Source organism: Aspergillus lucknowensis (genome assembly GCF_044049455.1).
Source record: "Aspergillus lucknowensis strain CBS 449.75 chromosome Unknown BJX67scaffold_31, whole genome shotgun sequence".
Taxonomy (NCBI): Eukaryota; Fungi; Ascomycota; class Eurotiomycetes; order Eurotiales; family Aspergillaceae; genus Aspergillus; species Aspergillus lucknowensis.
The window spans coordinates 207,050-229,951 of record NW_027263575.1 but is presented as its reverse complement, the minus strand read 5'-3'; the positions used below and the strand labels follow the sequence as shown (position 1 = coordinate 229,951).

Here is a 22,902-nt window from a genome sequence, read left to right as displayed (position 1 = left end):
GTGCACAGTATATTCGCCAGAATGACTCGCCCCCACTGACCGCTTGGAGTGATATCCCCCATATCCCCAGATGGACAACCCCGAAGATGGATTGGAACCGCGATTGTCTACGTTCTCACACCCCGAGAGTCCTTGATCATGTCTGTCCATTCGGGATGCCAAATTCAGGTCAAGCGTTCCAAGGGGCAGGAGCGACTTTGCCCTCCAAGCCGTGCTTGATGGCCTCGTGATCGCCATCTTTCTTCCCCTCCACCTCAGGATAATTTGCAGGTCTGCTCGGTACTTTAACTAACTCATTATAATATTCTTCCTCGTGTAATATGTACGGGCCCGAAAGATACGAGGACTGAGTGAAGCTCTTGACTAACCGAGGAAAACAGCACTACCAACTTACAGCGATGGAGAACCTCTCTGGTTTAGAGCAGCGCCGCGAAGATCCAGGCGTCCCATCATCCCCATCGGATCCTCCGTGGCTCGTCAACTGGAAAAAGGTCGCTCCCCAAGGAGTGAAAGGCTGGCCAAAGTTTGCTCAGATTGAGGGCGCTCAGGATCGTGCGCACCTCCTTCAAGACCGTCTGATTCGACTCATGCAACTAGCAACTTTCAATGCCAACAGTTCACAACCTCGAACTTTCGATGCAAACGCTATCCAGCGATGCATAGACATGCTGCAAGACATTTTTGTACCTCAGGATGACTCAGGGGGCCCTCTACCTCTGTCCCCTCTTAGTCGATTCGAAACAATAGGTGAGAGTTCCCGGGCGAATAAACCCTTTAATCCTCCAGATTCTGAAGAGCGCGGACGGAAAACGGCCCGTACTATTACCTCACGAACCTATGGCGATCATGCCCTTGCTGTGGTTCTGGCCGCGAGGGAGGGATCGCAGCTGCTTCCGTCCCAGCTAAGGCAAGAAGAGCCGCTGCGGACTACTTCTCCTGGAACGAGAGGAAGAGCTTCGCGGAAGATCGCGAAAGTCGATAGAAAATTGAAAATGGCCGAACTCGATGAAGGTTTAAAGGCAATCAACGCTGGCCTTATGAAGTACGGCAACGAGACTCGCGAAATACACGGCTACCTTAGAGAGCAACATCAGAGACTATTGAGCGAGAATGACAAATTAAAGAAAGAGAATAAGATGTTGTTCGTGCCACTTGCAATAGACTTGTCACTGAGTGAAGCTAATGTGTACTTGGGTGTAGGCTGGCGTACCATACGGAAGACACGGTAGCACGAGAAGCGCTTCATGGCACGGTTCGCGAGTTGCAGGTGTATATAGACTCGTGGAAGGCGCGCCACGATCCAGTTGGTCAGCAAAAGTCATCCGTCAGTTCTCGGTTGTTGGGGAAAAGGAAAGCCGACACATCAGCCATCGAGCCACTTCTCGACGGCATCAAGTCCTTCATGAGCGGTTGGAAGGATGCTGAGGATGAGTTTCTCAGCCGAGAGAAAGCTCGAGGATTCAAAAAGGACCTTCGACAAAGCCAAATCACCACCACTTTGAGTATCGGCCCTGTAGGGAACGAGTCGGATAGATAGGGGAAGAACCCCGACCTTCTGTATCAATACCGTAGGAATCGAAAGTGGTCAAGGGCGGAGATACCCAAGTCGAGATTGATTGTTTCAAACAGTCATTTGATCGTACCGCTCAAGACGAGGGGGCTACAACGACATATAAACAAAAGACGCCCAGATTAGCCACCCATGGCCACATGCTATCCACAACCGCGCCTTTCGCCTGATCCCAAGTAGTCTGCGCCGTTTTGTATCGTCTAAACCAAGCGTGTATCAAGGTATCAATATAATTTTGAAAGTAATGAAGAGAAATTGACGAGAACCCCTGAGGCGAGACGGCTTGCCGTTGGTTCGCTTCCAGGATTTTGCCACGCCGAATGCATTGATGGAGGCTCGTGTATACGTGGAGCTCCAAGGTCTCGTTCGGAGCGAACGCCTTTATTGTACTTTGTGTCGGTGACAGTGGTGTCGTATGATTGGGTGTTCGTCACTAGTCAGGAGTACTTTCTTCTGCTGCTGGTCCCGATTCGTATCTGCAATCATAGCTAGGCTTGCGAGATCACCGTTGCAGATTGATGATAGCCAACTGTCCAGCATGGTTAGCATTCTGGAGACCTGCCGAGAAAGTGCGGGGATAAAAGGTACATACTTGACTTCCAAACCCGAACGCCAGCCGTTTCCCGTCAGTATCCCAAGTGAGTGAGCGATCCTGCGCGTCTTCTACACTTCCGTTATAACAATTGAGAGTGGGGCTCTTTCCTTCTGAACTCGTGTTCATTGCGTTAGGAGACTTCCAGGTAGCCATAGGGGGATCCCCGCGCTGCGCATTCCATATAGCTAGTGTGTCTTTGCTAGCAGCGGCTAGAGCGTATCCATCAGGCGAGAAACAATTGGCAAGAATAGGCAGAGAAGGACCGAGCGACAGGCGGTGTATGCAGTCAAACTTTCGGGATTCTAAGTCGATGTGCCATAGCTTCACTGTATCATCTGTCGACGATGAAGCGAGGATTAAAGGCTGATTGAGTTGCTCGGATAAATTGGTTTTAAGCTGAATCGCGGTGATGTCGCCGTCATGGGCGTTTTCGATACGCAAGTCATGGGTAGGGACCCAGAATGAGGCGTTGGAGGAGGAAGCAGCCACAGCTACCGATGATGAACCGACAATTCCGCAGCGAATGAAAGTCCAAGGTTGTTCGGGGTCACCGGCAGAGAAAGTTTTGGAAAGGTGGATACTTGAATCAATCTCACATTGATAGATGGACATGCCGCCGCAAGCAAAAGCCTGAGTATGACCGAGCCAGCTAATGTCAAGAATCAAGTCGTTGACTATCTGAGGAGGAGGAAACTCTTCAGGCTGCAAAACATCGTCCCAGAGGATTAGCTCAGATATTTTGCTGTCGGAGGCGACAACGATCAATTGCGAGCCACTGTTGGCCCATTTAAGCGCGGAAATCATGCGTGGGACTTCGGGTAAAAGGTCGACAGCATTTCCAGCGACATCGTATGTGGTGATAGAGCCGCGCATGTCATTGTAAGTAGCAACGGCCAACTTCTGGCCTTGAGGCTCCCAAGCCACCGCTGTCACCCACACCGCATCTCCCTTATTTTCAACAAGCTTTTCTTGTACAGGCGGAGAGGCCGACGACAGCTTGTATAGGCTGCAGAACGTGTCACCGGCTGCGACAACCACGGTTGGGTCGTGTGGTCGCCAGAGGGTTCTTGTCACGTGCTCGTCACCAGCCACATCTATGATGGCGGTGTCGGGACTGAGATCAGCAGCCTTGGCGGGGGTGATTTGGACGCCGATGCTGTGTCCAGTGGTCAGGGTAAAGGTTGGCGCCTCGGTTGGTTCCTGGTCATGCACAGCCGGTCGGATCCCCATGCTAACATCCCCGTCACCATCCACAACTGCTGTCTCCCCTGGTGGTACTGACTCCAAGATATCTGGCTTGCTCTCATTTGCGACACCGTTCGTGGAGTCCACGTCCATCGAGACTTCGTTCCCATTTGTTTCCGTACGATCGCTTTTGCGAGACTTCTTGACGTTCTGCGGGGCGGCTTCGGTGCTGGAGTGGCCGTTGATCGCCACCCCATCTCGCAAAACCTTGCCTGTCGGCGAGACTGGCGCTTGATCTGCGCTAATGCTTTCGCGAGGGGGTCCTTTTTGTGTCTCCAACTCAAATGGAACTGGTCCAAAGAAATAGTTCGAAGGGGAGAACGGGATGGAGTTTCCCTCCTGTTGGGGTTGAATTAGACATGGCTTTTCTCGAGTGAAAAAGGAAATTTGAAGTAAAGATGAGAGAGGGACAAGGCGGGATCATTGGTTAACGTGCCTTGTCGAGAGACTTTTCAAGTTCGTAATACTGGAGCCCCTTCTGAACGAGGGAGACAAGCGCATGAGTCCGAATGTACGGAGCAAAGGGTAAGCTCTGTGGATCATGATTCCAAGCGCGTTGCAGCATCACAGCAGCTTCGCCATGGCCTGTGAAAGAGAGTGAGCAGTCACGCACGGGAAGGGGTGGATTGAAAGCGCGCGATTTCGAAGACGGAAATTGGCGAGGGGTGGAGAAAAAAAAAAGAAAGGGTTCGACGAACCTGACTCCTGAAGATACCTAAAAGCAACAGTCAGTATGGATAAAATCAAGTGGAGGCGGGAAAGGAAATTAAAAAAGATAGCACGAAACGTACCTCCATATCAGGTAATTTACATGGTGCGAGGTGAGATCAGGGTGTGCCATTGTTCGTTACATATGACCGCTGAGAAGGGGAAGGGAGCGCAAGCATCCCAGGCGGGAGGATTTGCGGCGATGAGGTCGGCAACCGAAGCGTAGGGCCAAGGAAGAGAAAAGTCTGCTGGCGGAAATCCGACTGAGGAGGGTGTTTGGATGGGAAATAAGAAAACGGGTCGGCGAGAGAGGAGATGGGAAGGAAGCGACTGAGATCGTGAGTGGAAGATGAAGAAAATATGCTCGGAGTCGAAAGGGCAAGTGAGGCACTGTCTGGGGATAGATCGCTCAGGAACGAAGCAGAGTTGGGAGGCAAGTTGAGAGGGAGGCGCAAATGATCAAAGAAAGGGCCAAAAGGTGTTCAACTTCTTCTGCACCTGAGAGACAAGAGATGGGCTGAAAGTGAGGAATGAACGAATGATTATTAAGGGATCAATAATGTCAGGACGGAACACCAACGGGAGGTCTCGAGATCGGGCCCGAAGCGAACTGCAGAAGGCTGGAGGGCGGTTGAAGGAAGGGAAGAAAGAAGATGGATGATCGGATGAAGACAAGAGAAGACTCAGAAGAGTGCCAGAAGGATGCGCGCTGCGAGACGAGACAGCCACTGGACGAATGAACGATTGTCTGAAGCTGGAGTTTCTCCAGGCGGCTCTGGGATGCAGTTTCAAGGTTGAGACTTGGGACTTTGAAGGTCGACAGACGACTTCCACACTTGCACTTTTTGGGTTTGTCTCCCTGTGGCGTCTGGGCCACGGCAAGCCTGCAGCTGGTCTCCCAGAGATCGGCCTATGCACTAGCTGCTTATGGGCTAGTCGATCATGCTCCAGCTGTCCAGCAATCCGAGAGACCTTTGACGAAGTTCTTTTGGGGGGAGATCGAACAGACGGGTTCCCTCATCATTCTGATTGCGAACTTATTCCCCGCAGAATGACACTTCAGGTCTGAATCGACAGACAAATAGAGAAATTTTCGTATGGCTTGGAGAGATCCTTTAGTCTTGGCAACAGCAAACCTTTAACTTGAACGTGGCTCACTGCTGTATTGCATCGCATTCCACGAGTCCTGGTAGGCCAAAAGTATCACTTGCTTTATTCAGATGCTATCTTACTAGATTACGTATCTTCCAGCTCTGTGTGGCAAAGAGAACGCGAAGATGTTGTTCTCCGTCTTTGGGCTCTGGAGGACGTTTGAGGTCTCGCTCCCGGGATAGATCTCGACTGCCTGAGGCATTATTAGGTTGTGCGAGACATAATGACTCATTAACCCATTTATGAACTTCATAACTCGGAATCCTGTATCGGAACGGGGGTATGCAGACATCCAAACCTGGGCGTCCCGGCATCTCACAGGGAGATAAGACGGAAGACAGGAAGTATCGGCGCAATGAAAGACAACCCTTCGATCTGACAGTCGTTTGTCGAGTGGTATCCGATCACGCGCATTGGTGGGCCAGCTCGGAACTTCCATTGTGTGGAAAACCCCAAGCGGTCGATCGCTTCCTTGTCAGCCTCCGCCTACTCCTTTGGCAACTCGTTTGGCTTCGCAACAGACTGCGGTCTATGTTTTTGAGCAGCCGCAAAGCTTCTGCGAGGCCATGGCGCTCAGAATAAATATTCCTCCGGCGACCCGGGTCTGCCTCATCAGTCTTATCACGCTGTCCTTCCTATATAACGTCGCTCGATGGCGCCAACTGGACACCTCGCCAGGCACGCCCTCCGTCTCTCCCTCCGTTCCGTACCTGACCCTCGTACCATCGCACTTCATATTCTATCCCTGGACACTGCTCACGGCGACCTTTGTGGAACAGAATATCTTTACGGTTCTGCTGAACCTAGCCACAATCTTCTATGGAGGGAAATACCTGGAACGTGCATGGGGGTCCCGTGAATTCACCAAGTTCATCATCACCATTGCTGTGGTACCCAATGTAGTGATGGTCCCATTCTATCTCTTGTGGGCTGCTGTTAGCAGCGGTTCGAGCAGCGGGTACGCCTTGTTATCTCACCAGGAATGTACCACTTCATGCACCTTCCCTGCTGACTCGCCCTCCTTCAGTGTTACACAAATCTGCGGCGGTATCTCGATTCAAGCCTCCTTCCTCGTGGCTTTCAAACAACTCGTCCCAGAGCATACTGTCACCATTTTTAAAGGCCTTGTGAAGATGCGGGTGAAGCACTTTCCTGCCGTTTTCCTTTTGTTGAACGCGATCAGCGGAGTCGTTCTGCGAACACATGTCGCGGCTTCTCTCGCGTGGTTCGGCCTATTGACAAGCTGGACATACCTCCGATTCTTTAAGCGGCAGCCAGATCTCACTGGCACATCCACAGACGGCCTCGGGATTAAGGGTGATGCGAGCGAGACGTTTGCATTCAAGTGTCTCTTCCCGGATGCGATTCAACATCCGATTGGCCTTGTGTCGGACCTGATATATTCCGTACTCGTTTCGTTGAAGATATGCACGCCGTTTTCGGCGGAAGAAATCGCTTCAGGGAATCAACAAGCTCTTGCTCGGGGAGAAGCTGGTCTCCCCAGTCTGCTTAGCAATCACAGAGGTGGGCGAAGCATGGCCAAGCGCGAGGAAGCGGAGCGGAGACGGGCGCTAGCGCTCAAGGCACTGGACCAGAGACTTCAGGCCGCAGTTGCTTCAAGGACTCAGCCAGGCTCGTCTACCCCTAGTCAAGCCCAAACTGCAACGCCGTCAGTGCCTGGACAGACTATGTTGGGTGAAACCAGCTATACACCGGACCACGCTTGACGGCGCTGCATTGATTACTGGAGTTTGGTTAATACTGTTAGTCTGGTTTATTGGGATATCGGCAGAGGTTGGCTGTGGGGAGCATGTCGACTACGCGCATACTGGTTTGGACCGCTCGGATTTACTTTCCCTTCACTAACTGTGATATATGTGATATACTCTTAGCATTGCATTTTCTTTTACGTAGCTATATACCTGATTTGTTTTCGCTTCTAGGGCGATTTCCGGAGTACACCGAGCAGATCTCTTCTTCTGTTATCCACCTGCCCAAGTTGACGAGGATCACTACTCTGTCGAACCCCTAAATTGATACGCAAACATGGCATTCGACTCCACACAGTTCTTGTCAACCATCTTCTGCGCCGCCCCTACACATGGAGCCGGAATCTGGCATTCAAGCTAGACAATATCCTTATCTTGCTCCTTGGAGAGCTGGGAAGGGTACGGGAAAGGCGAATACTCCGGTAGAACGCCCAATTGCCTCAGTACAGTTCCTCGATCCCAAGCGATATGCTCGTGGTGTAATCTGTCGCCACGGATATTCACGATAGCCCGGCTGATTTGGTCTAGTTGTGTGTCATCTGGGTTATCAATATGAAGTGGTCTCGGTAGAAGGCTGTTAGGTTTTGCGGCCGATACAGCCTGTCAATTATTCTTAGCACTTAATCGCTCAGACGTCAAGAGGCCATTAGATAGAGGAACATTGGCAAGGGAGAGATACCGTAGGAACATGATTAACGTAGGGATCCACGACGATCATCGCCATAGTGTGTTCTATAGACCGGTTCTCAAACTCGTAGTACGTTTGTTCGTCCCAAATTTTCTCGAGGCCGAAGCAAGGCCCGTTCATGTGCCGTTTAGATGGGTAAGGTTGCGCGTGTGTGATATGAGGTGGATTGGAAGGGGATGGAAAAGGTGCTTTCCACGGTGGGATAATTATACTGCGTAAAGCTCTGGTTTGCTCTAGTTTATCTTTTGGATAATTCCCTGCGATGTGGTGGATGGTTGGTTTTGCGGAGGGAGCGTATGCATCTCCGAAGCTGAAGTGTATATAAGATGGCCTATACATCGTTTAGAGCGGAAATAGCCTCAGCTGCTTTTGCGTAGGCGCTTGTGCTGTAGGAAACAAGGCCGATGGTGTTTTTGGGTTGGCAGGTCGTGCAGCAGTTTAGGCACCTAGTGCTTGATGCAAGGCTTCATGATGATTTTGGTCATATGCCGCTTCTTCCACTTGCACAGCGGCATAACCTTCGGCGCGGTTGATGAGAGGGAAAGGAACCCCTGGGTTCGATCTTGAGATCTGTATCTGGGGAAGAGCTTGGGACGAGGAGAATCATCCTTGGACCTGTGCCGAGGCGAGAGAGGGGCTGGAGGAGGTAGAGGCCCGGGGTTGGTTTGGATAGGCGTGGTTTTGGTAGAGGAGGGACTGGAGGAAGGGAAGACTATTATCAGCATCCCGAAATATCGCAGCCACTTACAAATGCGCTGCAACTTGAAATTCTGTCTATTCTGGAAGAATGGGGACCTCGGGAGTGTCTGCCGCTTGCTATTCTTGGGCACACATCCGGGGAGATTGCAGCACCCTACGCAGCGGACTACCTGGTATGTTAGCAGTGGGAAAAGGTGCAGAAAAAGCTCACAGAATTTTCTCCCTGAAGTGCAGACAGAGAGAAACTTAGCCTGCATGGACAGTCCAAACAGTATAACGCTTTCGGGACGGAAGAGAAGACTCGTCCATATCGAGGTCCAACACTCGCAAAACAGCACCTTTCACCCCAAAAAGAGGCATTGCTAGTTGTATTCGACTCGAACCCTTCAAGTTGCCCGCTCGTACGCTTACTGTCCCATTACCGTCAGTTAGGGTTCACGCTGATCTTGGGACTTGAGCGCTGCGGGCCGCGCAGATCGAGAACGGACCCCAGCCAGCACCAAAAGTCTTTTTAGGCCAACGCCAGACGAGATGCCGCCATTTCCCGCATGTCTGATTCATGTGTCACTTCCAAGGTTGTCGTCTCATCAACCATTATCGCAGAGCATCGATGCCCCGCTCACCGACAGCGAGCTACCTACCTTGATTGAGAGTCTCGAAGTGTACCTATCCATTTCGATTAATCATCTACCATCATGCGCTATAGTGATGAAATCCAAGCCATATGTCAACAAAACAACCTCAAAGCCCTAGAAGTTTTCATCCAGCAACAACAAGAAGCAGATCCAGATTACTCTCCTCCTCTTCGTGCTCTGTTACGGGCCGCTACAGACTGGGAAGCGGACAAAATTGCAGCTTACTGCCTGGAAAATGGCCAGACGGTTCCTGACGGGGTGATGACTTCAGTAGTCGTCAATAACTCCTTTGCCGTTTACCGCCTACTAGTCGAACGTAAGGCTGTGGACATAAATTACTATGTTCCTTGGTACGGAGATATACTTGGGACATTTGCGTACAGTGATAAGATTGAATGGGTGAAATTCTGCCTCGAACATGGTGCGGACCCAAATGAGAATCTTATCGGGGACGGGCTGCGTGCTCTGGCATGTGCTGCTAGCACAGGGAACATCGAGATGGTGGACTTGATGCTACAGCATGGAGCACGACTGAAGGGCAGCTATGCGCTTGTTGCGGCAGCCATGGACGGTCATCTGGAGATGGTAAAACATCTCCTCTCAATCGGAGCTGATATTGACGAAATCGGGATTGAAGGTCCGGCAGGCGATGAAGGCTACGAGTTCATGGGAAGCCCACTTCATCACGCTGCAACAAAGGGATACACCGAGATGGCGATTTTCCTGATCGATGCAGAGGCCAATATCCATCTCAAGGATCTCATGGGTCGCACTGCAGAAGATCTTGCTCTGGAAAAAAATCATACAGAGATCCTGAACACTCTACGCCGGAAAATGGGACCCGTGCAGGAATGATTTTTACCAGCTGTTTACTGTCCCCAACCAGTCAAAGTCTTTTAATTGTCTACGGTCCTTCAGAGCATCTCCCGTCTAGAGTTGTGGCTTTGCTTGAGTTGGAGTGGGTGGCAGATGAGGTTGTATCTCAGAGTGGCCTAGAGGACTGCTCCAACCTATTCCTTCTTCTATGAATGAAGGACTGCGATTATTCCACGGGGCAATTAAAGACATAGCTCCACCCTGTGAAGCATCCATTAGCGAAACAGAACATTTACAAGTTGCTACCAGTCCAAGCAGAGAAAATGGTCTTAATTTCTTGCCATGATAACCATCAGAATCAAACATTGTAAAAGGAGTGAAAGGATACTCTAGTCATAGGTCAGCAGGCAGATAAAAATGGGGGCAGCTTTAACTGTTTGATGCTTGTTCTTTTTCAGCTCAGTCCTGCTGTTTACAAGCCAATAATACTACCTCTAATCTATATAGATAAGGGATCTTCTGTGGATCACTGGCCGAACGGATATGCGCATCAAAATTAAAATATAATATAACATATGTATCTATTCCTGGTTCATAATAACTATCTTGATATCCTTCCTCGCGTGCTGCGCGGAAAAAGCCTCATTCGCCTTTGTCAATGGATACGTCGATGTAATCAGCGGCTTCAAGTCGACTTTCCCTCGACTCACCAGATCAATGGCATCTTCATAGCACCCGGGTGTAAACCGCACTGTCCCCTTGATGTTCAACTCCTTCGCCGTAAGCAAGAACAGTGGGACGGCAGTTAATTGCTTTCCCATTCCGGCCTGGATACATGTTCCTCCAGCTTTCAGGATAGTGATCGCCATCTGAGCGCAACCCTCAGCCCCACTGGCTTCGACGGAGACGTCGACTCCCTGATCTAGTCCATGTTCTCGAATCACCTGTCTTGTAAAGTCCTGCGCAAATGTGAGGGCTTCGACGGACGCGTCGTTCTTGGGCGAGAGGATGCCAATATCTGCGCCGTACTGGACGGCAAAATCGATCCGGGCTTGCTCGATGTCAAAGACAATGATTTTCCGAACACCGTATGCGTTTGCGACAGCAATAACAAGTAGTCCGAGCGGGCCACAGCCACTATCGGTACTGCATTAGCTTCAACACTCCATTTATATGACGGGGTTCACCGGAAGTGGGTACAATATAGCCAAGGTCTTGTTCGCCGTCAAACAGGCGCGTCTCCCGAGCTGAACAGCAATGGCAAGCGGCTGGGTAGCGCCAGCCTCTTCCCAGCTCATATCCTCAGGAATAGGAATTGCCATGTGTGCGCTGCAGGTGAAATACTGTCTCAGCGTACCATCCGTCGGGTCCATCCCGCAGTATTTCAGATTCGCACAAGTATTTGGGTTGCCGCGGAGGCAGAACTCGCACCTGAAACCTAGTCAGCTACGAGAGTTCAGATTGTTTCTGAGGAAGAAGTACTTTAGGCAGGCAAAGCCGGGTTCCACGGCAACTCGTTGACCAACATAACGGTCTTGGACATCGGCACCGACTTCGACGATGACGCCAGCCGACTCGTGCCCGAGGATAAGCTGGCGCGAGACAGAAGAGCTTACCCAGTTGTGGGCGTCGGATCCACAGATACCAGTGGCCATGACTTGAACCAGAACATCGTTAGGGCCGGGAGAGTCTATAGGGCGTTCTTGGATCTCGAGTGTGCGGGCTCCCACCCAAACGACAGACCGGTTTGAGCGAGCCATACTAGATCTCAAACGATCATATAAGATGTATCTCATATAAGGAGAATAACATGCGAGTCTGTGAGCTTGGTTGATTTATCCGCTGGATATTCAACATTTTGAGCGCATCGGGTCTCGGGCCGGCGACATAGGGCTATGCGTCCCCTTTTCGAAGATCATTCCTTGGGCTTATCGTTGTCCATAACCACCCTCAGCTTCTTCATCTCCTGGCCCATCCACCTTGTCACTGCAACAATATCAGCGCCACAATTGACGAAATCAAACCCCTGTGCCCATCTCTTTGCCGCTTCCTCTGCCCCCAAAGCAAAATGCCCCGCATACTTACCCCGCCCCTTGGCGGCCTTTAACACCCTCGCAATAGCACTCTGAACCTCCTCAATGCCCCCATGATCAAACGCCACATACCCCATCGAGCTCGCTAAATCATTCGGCCCAATAAACAGCATATCAACCCCATCAACCCCTGCAATTTCCTCGCAGTTTTCGACCGCCCTGCGCGACTCGATCTGCACGATTACAATGATGTGATCATTTGCGGTGGTGAAGTACTCGCGGGGGGACTGGTTGAATGCTGAATGCGCAAACATTGCCCCGGCCCCGCGGGTGCCGAAGGGTGGGTATCGACATCCTGAGACGATGGCTTCAGCCTGCTCTTTTGTCTCGCACATAGGGACCATGATTCCGTGGGCACCTGCATCAAGGGCGCGCTTCATCATCCACGGTTCGGAGGACGGGATGCGCACGATCGGGGAGACCCCGGCCGATGCGACGGCGGCGACTTGGAGGTGCATTTCTCTATCGTCGATCGCCCCGTGTTCGCAATCTATCAGCACCCACTGTCCTAGTTAGCAACATGTTGCGTAGATAGATAGGCTAATAGGAGTTGTAGCGGGGCTTGGAGAGAATACATCTTCACCTAGTTGTGCTACTGTTTTAGCAAGTGCGTAGCCTGGGAATTCGAGCCACTGGCCCACGGAGGGTGCTTGTCGGGCTGCGGCGCGCTTGAGGGACGTCTGGAGGCGTGTCTTTGTCGTCATGTTGGATACTGGGCGGAAGATTCTGGAAAGAGCAAAGGCAATTACTGAAGGAAGAGACAATCAAAGGACGAAGAAAAGCTCGTCTGGTCAATTCAGATCTACCGGGTTCGGCCGGAGCTCATCCGTGGCCGATTAGACTCAATTAAATGAGAATGAAGGGTAAGTAGATCGTGATGACGGCCTTGGATGGGTATGTAGTATTGCCCGCTGAGACGTTGGGCGCCGTGCTACTCGCCAAAGGTATTCAGGTTTAGAAATACCTCTGAAGAATCGGGAACCTGCTCCCACAGTAACCCATCAAGAATCGGCAAGGACGGAAACGGCAAATTTGAATTCGCCGCACGATTGTCTTCTGCTGCTCTCCGCGGCGGATTCTGGAGTAGCTTGTCAAGAATTAACCGGCTTCGGCTCGCCCCTGGCCATATTGCTCCTAAACTGCCTAAAAAGTGCAGGGCGTGCTTCACATCCGGAAGGAGAACTGGGGTGTTGCCTTCGTCCATCATGCTTAGTAGCAGTATTCCCGAGATTGTCAGATACTGGACGCAGAAGGCGAGGTGGTGGGAGGGAGGGACCCGTTCGCAGATTAGCTCTGTCGCTTGGATGCAACTCCTTGCCGCGTTGATGCACTCAGATGATGGGTCCGCGAGGGAGGCAGAGGAAGCTGGAGTCCCTGGGCTTTGCGTGGGTGGAGGATAATGTGCGGCGAGAGGCCGATAGATGTTCATGATCGTCGCAGAGTGCAGTATAAATACAATAACACACATTGCTAAATTAGGTCCACTCTGTGTGGGATTCGCGGAGAAGCAGACCTCCTTGGGCAGGTGTTGCAGCCAGTCATCTAGTTCACGGATGAAAGCGTCGAGTGTGGGCAGCAACTTGGCCCAGTTGTTAGGTGGATTAACGCGCTCCTTTATTTGGTGTGAAGAGTAGAATTGGTGCTCCCGTGCGGCAATTCTACAGAGACGAGCAAACGCTAGAAAACCTCTCATGGGCGACGAAGTAAGTGAAGATGCATCTTGGGGTATGCCGAAATGCTCTAAGTCTTCGTTCCTGGTGTCAAACGGGAGGTCGCAGCAGCAGTCGGCTTGGTCCGCTGCCATCGGCCTTCCAAGGCATATAGACATCAAGCTATCCGGATTAACATGAATAGGATGCTGGAAGAAGGGACGGGTTCAATGTACCAGTCGAGAGTAAAGACGCTCCACCAAACACAGCGAGAAACCTGGGTTTCTACGAACTCGACTGGACCCGCAGATCCCAAAGGCAATCCCTTCTGTTTTTCTTGGGTTCTGAAATCGACACATGAATTAGGAGGCATACCAGGCTAGAGACATGGAGTCCAAGATCCTGCGCAATTCGCACCGCTTGCCCTGCGAACCTCCAGCTCTGGGAGGGGGTGTTCCAGCCGGCTGAACAGAGGGCTAAGAGCCCGAGACACTGCACTTGCTCGATGAAGACTTCTCCAGTTGACGCAAAGTTTACCAAAAGAGCCTTTGGTAGTATTCAATCCCCGGGAATGCCGAAGAGCCTGGCACACGGGGTAACAGGCTTGAAGCACATGCGCACACAGCGAAGAATACGGAGTCTATCACCGCGTCTCGTTTGGGGGCAGTGATTTGTTGGTATCGTCGCATGAAATCAGGTTTAAATAGGATCGGAAAGGTGTAATGCAGCTGGTCAAAGTAGATATTCACCAGCATATCCGAGATATAGTGAGGCGGTCGTCCTAGGTCCTTTGGCTGAGGCAGGTAGGGAATCTCAGGCCAGACTTGGCCCTGGATAAAGAAGGGGAGGCTGACCTCGCCTGCTTCGACTGAGGGGGTGGGTTTGGACGCACCACCAGGTGAAAGGCTCTGGACCGCCTCTACCATCAAATTGTCGGCCACGCCGCCGAGATACCTGGTGACTCTGTGAGAACAAGTTTTGATAGTGAGATGTAATGCCTACCGTAGGCGGCCGTATGAGTCTGCTATCATGTGGCAGACTGGATCGACGGCGGTGGGATATGATCGAACATCATTACTCCTTAGTTTGTCCGAAGCCTCAGATGGAGATTCCAGGCCACAACCCAGCGATCCAGAGGGTACGTCACGGGTCTTTGGAATCTCAATTCCCGGCTGGGAGGCAGGAAATACTGGTTGTTCTCCTTCGTCTCTGGGGCAGGCGGCGGATGCTTCTTACTGTCCCTCTTTTTGAGCCGTGAGAAGGCAGTCATTAAGTGTCTTGGCAAGCCCCTCGAGACGCTTGCATAAATCATCCATATGTTGACAGCGTTCTTCGAAAGACGCAGCATATCTAATCGAATCAGTTTCGCGTAGTGAGCTGATTTGAGGTGGATCGTACCGCCGGCTGGCTGAAGCGTTATCATGGCTATCCTGGAACTCACAGATTTGATCTCGAGATTGACAGTTATGACAAGGATCTTCACCGTCGCATTTGATCTAGTATATGATGAGCATATCATTGAATAGACATGGAACAGATGGGCTCGCCTTCTTTCTGCGACAGGAGAGACACGCTTTCCAGATGCGACCATCTGGCTTCTTAGAAGTAACCATCTTTCTGGTCTTCTATTACCATCGAGGCAAATCTTGACGAGGCTGCTAGTGAGGTGGTGCCGGGGAAGATAGAAATGGAGAGACGGGAAGGGAGGAGATAAGGCGATGTTGGTTTGGAGAGTCGTCTTTGGAGAGGGGAAGCCCAGCCGAGGCAACGCCTCGACTCTGATACTTGTCTTCTAGAAAGTGGAAGGAAAACGTAATAAGCAATAAGCATACTGGATGAATGGATTAATGATTCAATTGCAGGTACTACGTCCGCGATAATTTACTACAGAGCATTACTGTTACCGGGCAACCTTGGAAGTATCCTCAGTACATATACCGGAAACGCTTCACATCTTGCCTCTCAATTCCCGGCATTTCGCTCCTCTCCGCCTCTCGTTCCTCTTCGTCAAGTTTCTTATTCAAATATCGTAGATACATCCGAAGTGCCAAGGCGCATATACACCCAAATGCAAGGATGGCAAGTTCAGCGCCGAACGATCTGACATAGTACGGTCCCCATTTCTGGGGGAAAATATAAGATCCTGGAATGCTACCGATATTGCCCATCGCATTGATGATACCGACGGCTGCCGCACGTTTGGCTGGTGGTCGAGGGATTGTGCTGCTGATCCATGCTAGCATAACAAATCCGGAGGCGTACCCAGTTGTCATTAAGAACATTGATATATAACGTGGCGCAGTGGACCGTGTGGTCATGGCGATAATGTATCCAACATTACAAGCCATGGCCGGTCCTAGGTAGTGAAAAAATCGTTTGCCCGTTCGGTCAGCATGCCATGCATTAGGAAGCGCGATTAGAACGGCCCAAATCCAAGGGGGCGCCGTCATGAGGAGGGTTTCTGTTGTGCCGTACCCTAGGGATTGGGTAATAGTGGGAAAGAAATAGCTGAACTTCCGAGCGTGCGAGGTTATCACCATAGCTAAAACTATATGGCGAGCGAATGGTACTTACGCAGAGCCCCATAATAGTGCAGTGATATGAGATCCCCAGCAACCAGACCTTGGGATCCGCAACGGCCTCCTTTAGCCCTCTCAAAGAATCGTTTACGGTTGCATTCGTGGCATCAGTATCTGCGCCCACATCGAGATCGAGTCTGTGCTGTGCAATCATCTTCTCCCTGCTAGTGAGCCAGGATGTTGTTGAAGGATAGTCAGGCAGGATGAAAGCCGCAATAGCTGCACAAGCGATAGTGATGACCCCTTCGAGAATAAATAGCCACCTCCAGGCCCTGATCCCGGCCGTACCCTCCATACGGGTCAGAATCCCGGCGGCTATCAAGCCACCAAAGGCCTGCGCAACAAGATTCCCCACGTTCAGTAACGTCACCCGCAGCTGCATCTCTCGTCTTGTATACCAACGTGAGAGAAAATAGATGCTCCCAGGAAAGAGCGACGCCTCGAGGCATCCAAGGAAGAAACGACATAGAATAGCTCCGGTAGCATTCTGAACGGCGGCTGTCGCTGCCGATGTAGCTCCCCATCCGGCCGCACACGCGCAGAGATACCAGCTAGGCCGTCGCAAGATATTGAGGACCATGTTCGATGGGATTTGGAAGGCGATGTATCCGACGAGTAGAATGGAGATGCAGGTTTGGTACTCGACGTCGGTGAGACCGAGGTCTTTTTCAAGACCCTTGAGTCGAGCATTAGCGAAATTATTGCGGTCAATGAAATTGAGGATGAACAGGACGATGAGGACTGGGAAGATACGCAGGTCGATTTTCCATCGCAGAGAGCGCTCATCCTCGGCAGTCCAAGCGAGTCCATCCACAACGGCCTGGTCCTTTTCTTCGGCCCCCTTCATTGAAATTTTCGGCTTTGCATCGGACATTGTAAGAAAATAATATTAGGAGAGCTGCGTGAGGAAACAAGGATGATCCTCAGCGGACTTCTGGCTCTTTTCAAAGTCCATCACTGGAGGCTTTCTTGGGAAACGGATCTCGGGTGTTTAAAACATGAAATAGGCTGTTATCAGTGACTGCTTTTGACTCTCCATCCTTTTCGTGCTTTGCAAGGGTCTTTTCTCGCCCCTGCACCACACGGTTCGAACGAAGGCCTTACGGGCCGGGATCCGATGCCGTTCGATGGAGATCATCTCGATGGCTGGAAACGAAGAAAGGGATGGAGAGGACGCCCCCGCGGACTTGAGGCTTGATGGGAGCTCCCTCAGCACAAACCCCTTGAAATAACTTGTCTTCCGCCCTCGTCCTTCGTCAACGATCTGAGGGAATTGGGTGCTTGATGGAGATACTCGAATTTTGGCAGTCTTGGTTGTGTGACACAAGCCTAATCGACCCCAGTCGCACCCTTGGACGGTAATGCGGCTTGTCGACCGAGATAGTACGGGATTCGGGAGTTGAAGCGTCGAGTAAGGTGTTTGTGAAGGCGGAAAGAGATATTCTAAATTACATGACATGGGGTGAAAAGAAATGCTATGCTACAATGCCCATATTTTCCTAGAGACAGAGTCCCATCCGCCAGGCAGAGTGCGAAGAATGCCTATAATTGTTTCAGTTTCTCGACTTCTCCTCTTGCTTGTTGTAACATTAACTCCTGGTCTTTCTTCGCTTGTCGGATACTGGCTACGCGTGCTCGGTCCGCCTCCGAATTTTGTCGCATTTGCTCGATCTTCTGCAGTTCGGCCTGCTCTTCCGGGGTAGCAACCAAGTCTCGCGCCCCGGTCGCAAGTTTCACTTTCTGCCAAATGTCTGTGTAGGTGAGGTCTTTGAGGTTCATAACCGCCGTCTTTTCCGTCGCAGATGGTGTAGGGGCATGCTGGTCCTTGATCTCGGTGGTGGCACTTAGTGAAGCAGCATTGCTGATGTTCTCTGAGAAGTATATCGTCAAGGCGGCGGGGCCTTCCTGATCTGCAGTCTGCTTCACTGTCATCTGAACCGCCGGGTTATGGTACTTGAGTCGAGGGAAGCAATTCCGCCAGAAATGTCGCGCGCCTTGGTGTCCACCATAAATTTTGCGCGCGTATGTGAGGTGTAAGCGCGTGATTGCTGGGAATTCTTTGGTTGCCGTGGCTGCAGAGGGAAGAATCGCAGCGCCAGTTCCGACGCGGACATTGAGAAGCTGTGTTTCAGGACAGTCAGCTCCTCATCTTGAACTGATTCCCCGGCCGCCCGGCCGGTGGAAGATTTTGAACTTGATGAGCCAACGAAGCCCGAGCCCGGTGGGAAATAGATTCAGGTGAAAATTACCTTCTGAAACAAGAAATTATCAGTCAATTGAAGTTTCGGGAGGAGATTGCGAAACATACAGCTCTCAGTTTGTGTATCCGCTTCCACAGGTTTGGCATGATGATGGATGTAGGTGCGTATAGTCGGAGGCTCCGCGGTAAGAAAAGTGTACAAGCGACTTCGCCGGTAAGGTACACTGAATTGGCGAGAGGTCTTCTTAGTGAACGCAGGCTTGTTGTCGTCGCTAATTTTTGGTTTGTCGGAACGAAACCACTCCGATTGCTTAGCACGTGATGTAGGAATTTTGACCTATTTGCAGCAGGCGGTGAGAGCCTCCACGTTCCCACATCATCTTTTCCAAGGGCTTTGATCAGGCCGAACCCCGCGGTCTAGAAAGTCCTTTCCTCACTCATTTAGGAGCTCTCCACGCTTCTACGCTCTTTTTATACGGTTTGCAAAAAGAAGCAGGCCTTTCAGAGAGCCATGGCAGCCGCTGCTGCGTCCGCAGCTGCCCTCGATCCGAATAACAGCTCGAAGAATACCCTGAAGCTTGAAAATGTTCTCCACTTACCCCTCCCTCAGTCGTTGAGACAACGATCTTGAATTTTCCGGCTAATCTTGCCCTCTTGGAACACAGACCGAAAAACGAGACACTCTTGTCGCTATCGAGAAGAAATACCAGGCGCAATGGAAGGAAAAAAAGGTTTTCGAAGTCGACGCTCCCTCCCTGTCCGAAGTGCCAGCCGGGAGCATACCCGCTGCGGAGCTCCGTGAGAAATACCCCAAATTCTTTGGTACCATGGCATATCCGTATATGAATGGTACCCTGCATGCAGGTCACAGTTTTACGGCCAGTAAAGTCGAGTTCATGGCTGCGACGGCCCGTATGGAGGGAAAGAAAGCTCTCTTTCCTCTTGGATTCCACTGCACCGGGATGCCTATTAAGGCTTGTGCGGATAAGCTCGCCGATGAGGTGCAGAAGTTCGGGCAGAATTTCGAAGGTTATAAGGACGAGGATGAGGACACCTCCGCTGTCGCCGCTCCTACTCAGGAGGTCAAGGGTGAGCAGCAGGAAAAGTTTTCCGGGAAAAAGAGCAAGGCTGCTGCCAAAACCGTGAAGATGAAGTACCAGTTCCAAATAATGTTGGCTATTGGTATCCCTCTTGAGGAGATCCACAAGTTTGCCGATGCGCACTACTGGCTCCAGCACTTCCCTCCCCTCGCCATCCGTGATCTTGATAGTCTGGGTGCCGGCATCGATTGGCGCCGACAATTCGTCACTACGGATGCAAATCCGTATTACGACGCCTTTGTGCGCTGGCAGATGAACCGCCTTCATGAACTTGGCAAGATCCAGTACGGCAATCGATACACAATCTACTCTCCTAAAGATGGCCAACCTTGTATGGACCACGACCGAACTGAGGGCGAGGGTATTGGGCCCCAGGAATATACCGCTATGAAGCTCCGGGTCAAGGAGTGGGCCCCCAAGATTGCCGAGCAGGTGAAGGGCAAGATCGAAGATGATGCCAACGTTTACTTTGTTCCCGCTACCTTGCGCCCAGAGACCATGTATGGTCAAACCTGTTGCTTCCTCGGTCCGAAGATTGAATATGGAATCTTCAAGGTCAAAGAAAGGGAGTATTATATTTGCACTAAGAGAGGTGCTTGGAACATGGCCTTCCAGGGGACTTTCTTCGACAGCGAGAACTTCCCAAAGACCCAGGATCAGCTGCCCACCATTCTAACGGCTGCAGGGTCCGCTTTTGTTGGCACTCTTGTAGATGCTCCTCTGTCGTTCCACAAGGAAGGTGTGCGCATCTTACCTATGGAGGGTGTCTCTGCTGCTAAAGGTACCGGTGTTGTTACTTCCGTACCTTCGGACAGCCCCGACGATTATGCTACCTTATTGGACCTTGCGAAGAAGCCCGAATATTATGGTATTCAGAAGGAGTGGGCCGAATTAGAAATTTTCCCCCTTCTCGAAACCCCCACATATGGCAACCTCACAGCTCCCACGCTGGTGAAGAAGCTTAAGATAAACTCCCCTAAGGATGTTAACCAGCTTGCACAAGCCAAGGAGTTGGCTTATGGTGAGGCCTTCTACAAGGGTACTATGATTGTTGGGGATTTTAAGGGTGAGCCTGTGAGCGCTGCCAAGGAGAAAATCCGGAAGGCGCTGTACGAAAGCGGGGATGCATTTCCTTTCGCTGACCCGATGGGCAAGGTCGTTAGCCGAAGTGGAGATGACTGTGTCGTCGCTTATCTTGGACAATGGTTCCTTAACTACGGTGAGAACGATGCAGAGTGGCAGCAGGAGACTCTCAACCATGTTGCAAACACGCTCAACACATACGCGAACGAGACTAAGCATGGATTCGAGAAAAATCTTGATTGGCTCAATCGCTGGGCGTGTGCCAGAACTTACGGGTTAGGATCGAAGCTTCCCTGGGACCAGCAATTCCTTGTTGAGAGCTTGAGTGACAGTACAATTTATATGGCCTACTATACCATCGCGCACCTCTTGCACAGCGATCGCTACGGCAAGACAACAGGCCCTCTCAACCTCAAAGCAGAACAAATGATCGACGAGGTTTGGGATTACGTATTTTGCAGGCGCGAGATCAGCGATGAGCTCGTCACTAAGAGTGGAATCAATAAGGATGCCCTCCAGGCACTGCGGAGAGAGTTCGAATACTGGTATCCCTTGGATGTCAGAGTTTCCGGAAAGGATCTGATCCAAAACCACTTAACATTCTTCCTTTACATTCACATTGCGCTCTTCCCTCCGGAGTACTGGCCGCGTGGTGTCCGTGCGAACGGACATCTACTCCTGAACGGTGACAAGATGAGCAAGAGTACAGGAAACTTCTTGACTCTTAAGGATGCAGTTGACAAGTTCGGTGCGGACGCCACTCGCATTGCCTTTGCCGATGCAGGTGACGGGATCGAGGACGCCAACTTTGAGGAAAGCGTCGCCAACAGCAACATTCTGCGCCTGTTTACGCTTAAAGAGTGGATCGAGGAAGTGGTAAGGGATGAGAGCTTGCGCACCGGCCCTACCGATCATTTCTGGGATAAGGTCTTCGAGAACGAGCTTAACACCCTGGTTCGGGAGGCCAAGAAGAACTATCAAGAGTGAGTCTATGCCCGCCTGTGGGGGATAGTTGGTGCTAACTTTAGGTCAGTACCAACTTTAAGCTAGCTCTGAAGTCTAGCTTGTACGATTTTACCAGCGCCCGTGACGCCTACCGTGAGGCAGCCACATCAGCAGGGATCGGCCTGCACCGTGATATTGTTCTGCGCTATATCGAGCTCCAGGCGCTTATGATGTCGCCAATTGCACCTCACTGGTCCGAATATGTCTGGCTCGAAATCCTGAAGAAGGTGCGCTCCTATCCTATCCGTTAGCCTTGTCGGGGCATCTCTGACTGCTCTAGCCTGATACCATCCACCGTGCTACATTCCCCGAGGTACCCGAGCCGTCACCCGAATTGTCAGCCGCCACCAGCTACGTGCGCGCCACGGCTTCAAGCATCCTGTCCGCGGAAGCTACATACGTCAAGAAACTCTCCAAGGGTAAGGCGGCAAGCTTTGACCCCCGCAAGCCCAAGAAGATTACCATCTTCGCCGCCAAGAAGTTCCCCTCATGGCAGGAGAAATACATCGACTTGGTCCGTGAAGCATTTGACGCCATCAGTCTCTCAATCAACGACAAGGACCTGAACGCCAAGGTCGGAAAACTTGGTGAAATGAAGAAGGCGATGCCTTTCGTTCAGGGGCTAAAGAAACGACTCGTCCAGAGCAAGGAAGCTCCGGAGATTGTCTTTGAGCGGAAACTTCCTTTTGATGAGTTTGCGGTCCTCAAGGAGATGAAGATTAACCTGAAGAAGACTACAGGTGCTAAAGAAATAGAGGTTGTTGCTGTCGATGAGGGAGGTAAGACTGGTGAGGTTGTGGGCTCGGGTGAGAAGAGAGACGGTCTCCAGGCCGAGAATGCGGTTCCCGGCCAACCCACATTCAGTTTCGTGAACGTTGAATAAACCAGACATAAATCTAGAGATACAGATTCAAACCACCGAGAGAAATTCACGAGTGACAACAGCTTTACCATCTTCCTCGCTGACTCAATAATAATGCGGGAAGTACGCAGGAGAATCACCTCTATTCATTTATTAAATAGAACTCGAAAGCAGCTCTCAAAGCACACGTCCAAGTATATCTTGTATAGACCCAATCAGACGTTCCAGAGTCGAGAGGTACGAAAGCTCATCCTCCACACTATTCCATGGATAGCCCAATGACCTCATTGCGATACTATATTTGGCCAAAGTATTAGAATTCTGACGGCCGCAATGCCGATCACAGCTCCTGAATTGCACATCCCCGCTTATCAGTGGGATATCCTATACAGAGATGACACTGCCAATGATGTCAGGGGCAAGTCGCGGCCTTCATGAGGTATACTAGTATAAA

At 51.2% G+C, this 22,902-nt stretch overlaps 11 protein-coding genes across 11 annotated transcripts; 4 read left to right on the top strand and 7 right to left on the bottom strand.

The window, feature by feature from the left end:
• The first annotated feature begins 1 nt into the window (after position 1).
• Positions 2 to 1,805, top strand: BJX67DRAFT_178947 (uncharacterized protein). Its single transcript, XM_071025161.1, has 3 exons — positions 2 to 322; positions 381 to 1,141; positions 1,201 to 1,805. Exons 2-3 carry the CDS (start codon positions 399 to 401, stop codon positions 1,535 to 1,537), a joined length of 1,080 nt encoding a protein of 359 aa, XP_070884529.1. The 5' UTR covers positions 2 to 322; positions 381 to 398; the 3' UTR covers positions 1,538 to 1,805.
• On the bottom strand, positions 1,651 to 4,414 carry BJX67DRAFT_179013 (WD40 repeat domain-containing protein). The gene is made up of 5 exons (XM_071025162.1): positions 4,202 to 4,414; positions 4,109 to 4,125; positions 3,847 to 3,995; positions 2,163 to 3,749; positions 1,651 to 2,099 (listed from the first exon to the last, which is right to left on the bottom strand). Exons 1-5 carry the CDS (start codon positions 4,249 to 4,251, stop codon positions 2,073 to 2,075), a joined length of 1,830 nt encoding a protein of 609 aa, XP_070884528.1. The 5' UTR covers positions 4,252 to 4,414; the 3' UTR covers positions 1,651 to 2,072.
• A 1,119-nt stretch (positions 4,415 to 5,533) lies between these two features.
• On the top strand, positions 5,534 to 7,669 carry BJX67DRAFT_358294 (rhomboid family protein). Its single transcript, XM_071029561.1, has one exon. The coding sequence runs from the start codon at positions 5,837 to 5,839 to the stop codon at positions 6,995 to 6,997; it is 1,161 nt and encodes a 386-aa protein (XP_070884527.1). The 5' UTR covers positions 5,534 to 5,836; the 3' UTR covers positions 6,998 to 7,669.
• Positions 7,397 to 7,763, bottom strand: BJX67DRAFT_382775 (uncharacterized protein; the record flags this gene model as incomplete). Its single annotated transcript, XM_071033302.1, has 2 exons — positions 7,397 to 7,639; positions 7,719 to 7,763. 2 exons carry the CDS (start codon positions 7,761 to 7,763, stop codon positions 7,397 to 7,399), a joined length of 288 nt encoding a protein of 95 aa, XP_070884526.1.
• A 1,339-nt stretch (positions 7,764 to 9,102) lies between these two features.
• On the top strand, positions 9,103 to 10,202 carry BJX67DRAFT_389314 (ankyrin repeat domain-containing protein). The gene has a single exon (XM_071034488.1). The coding sequence runs from the start codon at positions 9,122 to 9,124 to the stop codon at positions 9,914 to 9,916; it is 795 nt and encodes a 264-aa protein (XP_070884525.1). The 5' UTR covers positions 9,103 to 9,121; the 3' UTR covers positions 9,917 to 10,202.
• A 256-nt stretch (positions 10,203 to 10,458) lies between these two features.
• On the bottom strand, positions 10,459 to 11,637 carry BJX67DRAFT_382773 (NAD(P)-dependent alcohol dehydrogenase; the record flags this gene model as incomplete). Its single annotated transcript, XM_071033301.1, has 3 exons — positions 10,459 to 11,014; positions 11,078 to 11,308; positions 11,360 to 11,637. 3 exons carry the CDS (start codon positions 11,635 to 11,637, stop codon positions 10,459 to 10,461), a joined length of 1,065 nt encoding a protein of 354 aa, XP_070884524.1.
• Positions 11,474 to 12,929, bottom strand: BJX67DRAFT_358289 (HpcH/HpaI aldolase family protein). Its single transcript, XM_071029560.1, has 2 exons — positions 12,546 to 12,929; positions 11,474 to 12,473 (listed from the first exon to the last, which is right to left on the bottom strand). Exons 1-2 carry the CDS (start codon positions 12,672 to 12,674, stop codon positions 11,793 to 11,795), a joined length of 810 nt encoding a protein of 269 aa, XP_070884523.1. The 5' UTR covers positions 12,675 to 12,929; the 3' UTR covers positions 11,474 to 11,792.
• On the bottom strand, positions 12,902 to 15,232 carry BJX67DRAFT_373173 (transcription factor domain-containing protein; the record flags this gene model as incomplete). The annotated part of the gene is made up of 8 exons (XM_071031359.1): positions 12,902 to 13,802; positions 13,856 to 13,911; positions 13,995 to 14,165; positions 14,210 to 14,573; positions 14,622 to 14,847; positions 14,917 to 14,969; positions 15,018 to 15,115; positions 15,167 to 15,232. The coding sequence occupies 8 exons, from the start codon at positions 15,230 to 15,232 to the stop codon at positions 12,902 to 12,904; spliced, it is 1,935 nt and encodes a 644-aa protein (XP_070884522.1).
• Positions 15,233 to 15,477: 245 nt separating this feature from the next.
• On the bottom strand, positions 15,478 to 17,045 carry BJX67DRAFT_389308 (permease of the major facilitator superfamily; the record flags this gene model as incomplete). Its single annotated transcript, XM_071034487.1, has 2 exons — positions 15,478 to 16,132; positions 16,194 to 17,045. 2 exons carry the CDS (start codon positions 17,043 to 17,045, stop codon positions 15,545 to 15,547), a joined length of 1,440 nt encoding a protein of 479 aa, XP_070884521.1. The 3' UTR covers positions 15,478 to 15,544.
• A 361-nt stretch (positions 17,046 to 17,406) lies between these two features.
• On the bottom strand, positions 17,407 to 18,672 carry BJX67DRAFT_178829 (mitochondrial 54S ribosomal protein mL61). Its single transcript, XM_071025157.1, has 2 exons — positions 18,507 to 18,672; positions 17,407 to 18,319 (listed from the first exon to the last, which is right to left on the bottom strand). Exons 1-2 carry the CDS (start codon positions 18,543 to 18,545, stop codon positions 17,741 to 17,743), a joined length of 618 nt encoding a protein of 205 aa, XP_070884520.1. The 5' UTR covers positions 18,546 to 18,672; the 3' UTR covers positions 17,407 to 17,740.
• A 417-nt stretch (positions 18,673 to 19,089) lies between these two features.
• BJX67DRAFT_178802 (leucine--tRNA ligase CDC60) lies at positions 19,090 to 22,764 on the top strand. The gene is made up of 3 exons (XM_071025156.1): positions 19,090 to 21,564; positions 21,615 to 21,813; positions 21,867 to 22,764. The coding sequence occupies exons 1-3, from the start codon at positions 19,226 to 19,228 to the stop codon at positions 22,467 to 22,469; spliced, it is 3,141 nt and encodes a 1,046-aa protein (XP_070884519.1). The 5' UTR covers positions 19,090 to 19,225; the 3' UTR covers positions 22,470 to 22,764.
• The last annotated feature ends 138 nt before the right edge of the window (positions 22,765 to 22,902 follow it).

Excerpts from the sequence above, each read along its gene's own strand:
- BJX67DRAFT_178947 (XM_071025161.1), top strand. The coding sequence starts at position 399 with ATGGAGAACCTCTCTGGTTTAGAGCAGCGCCGCGAAGATCCAGGCGTC. Across the intron at positions 1,142-1,200 it reads AAGAAAGAGAATAAGATGTT|GCTGGCGTACCATACGGAAG; the intron begins GTTCGTGCCACT and ends ACTTGGGTGTAG.
- BJX67DRAFT_179013 (XM_071025162.1), bottom strand. The coding sequence starts at position 4,251 with ATGGCACACCCTGATCTCACCTCGCACCATGTAAATTACCTGATATGG. Across the intron at positions 3,750-3,846 it reads TTGAAAAGTCTCTCGACAAG|GAGGGAAACTCCATCCCGTT; the intron begins GCACGTTAACCA and ends CAACCCCAACAG. Across the intron at positions 2,100-2,162 it reads CGTTCGGGTTTGGAAGTCAA|TTGGCTATCATCAATCTGCA; the intron begins GTATGTACCTTT and ends CATGCTGGACAG.
- BJX67DRAFT_358294 (XM_071029561.1), top strand. The coding sequence starts at position 5,837 with ATGGCGCTCAGAATAAATATTCCTCCGGCGACCCGGGTCTGCCTCATC.
- BJX67DRAFT_389314 (XM_071034488.1), top strand. The coding sequence starts at position 9,122 with ATGCGCTATAGTGATGAAATCCAAGCCATATGTCAACAAAACAACCTC.
- BJX67DRAFT_358289 (XM_071029560.1), bottom strand. The coding sequence starts at position 12,674 with ATGACGACAAAGACACGCCTCCAGACGTCCCTCAAGCGCGCCGCAGCC. Across the intron at positions 12,474-12,545 it reads TAGCACAACTAGGTGAAGAT|TGGGTGCTGATAGATTGCGA; the intron begins GTATTCTCTCCA and ends TAACTAGGACAG.
- BJX67DRAFT_178829 (XM_071025157.1), bottom strand. The coding sequence starts at position 18,545 with ATGCCAAACCTGTGGAAGCGGATACACAAACTGAGAGCT. Across the intron at positions 18,320-18,506 it reads GGATACACAAACTGAGAGCT|CTTCTCAATGTCCGCGTCGG; the intron begins GTATGTTTCGCA and ends CCTGAAACACAG.
- BJX67DRAFT_178802 (XM_071025156.1), top strand. The coding sequence starts at position 19,226 with ATGGCATATCCGTATATGAATGGTACCCTGCATGCAGGTCACAGTTTT. Across the intron at positions 21,565-21,614 it reads GCCAAGAAGAACTATCAAGA|TACCAACTTTAAGCTAGCTC; the intron begins GTGAGTCTATGC and ends ACTTTAGGTCAG. Across the intron at positions 21,814-21,866 it reads GGCTCGAAATCCTGAAGAAG|CCTGATACCATCCACCGTGC; the intron begins GTGCGCTCCTAT and ends TGACTGCTCTAG.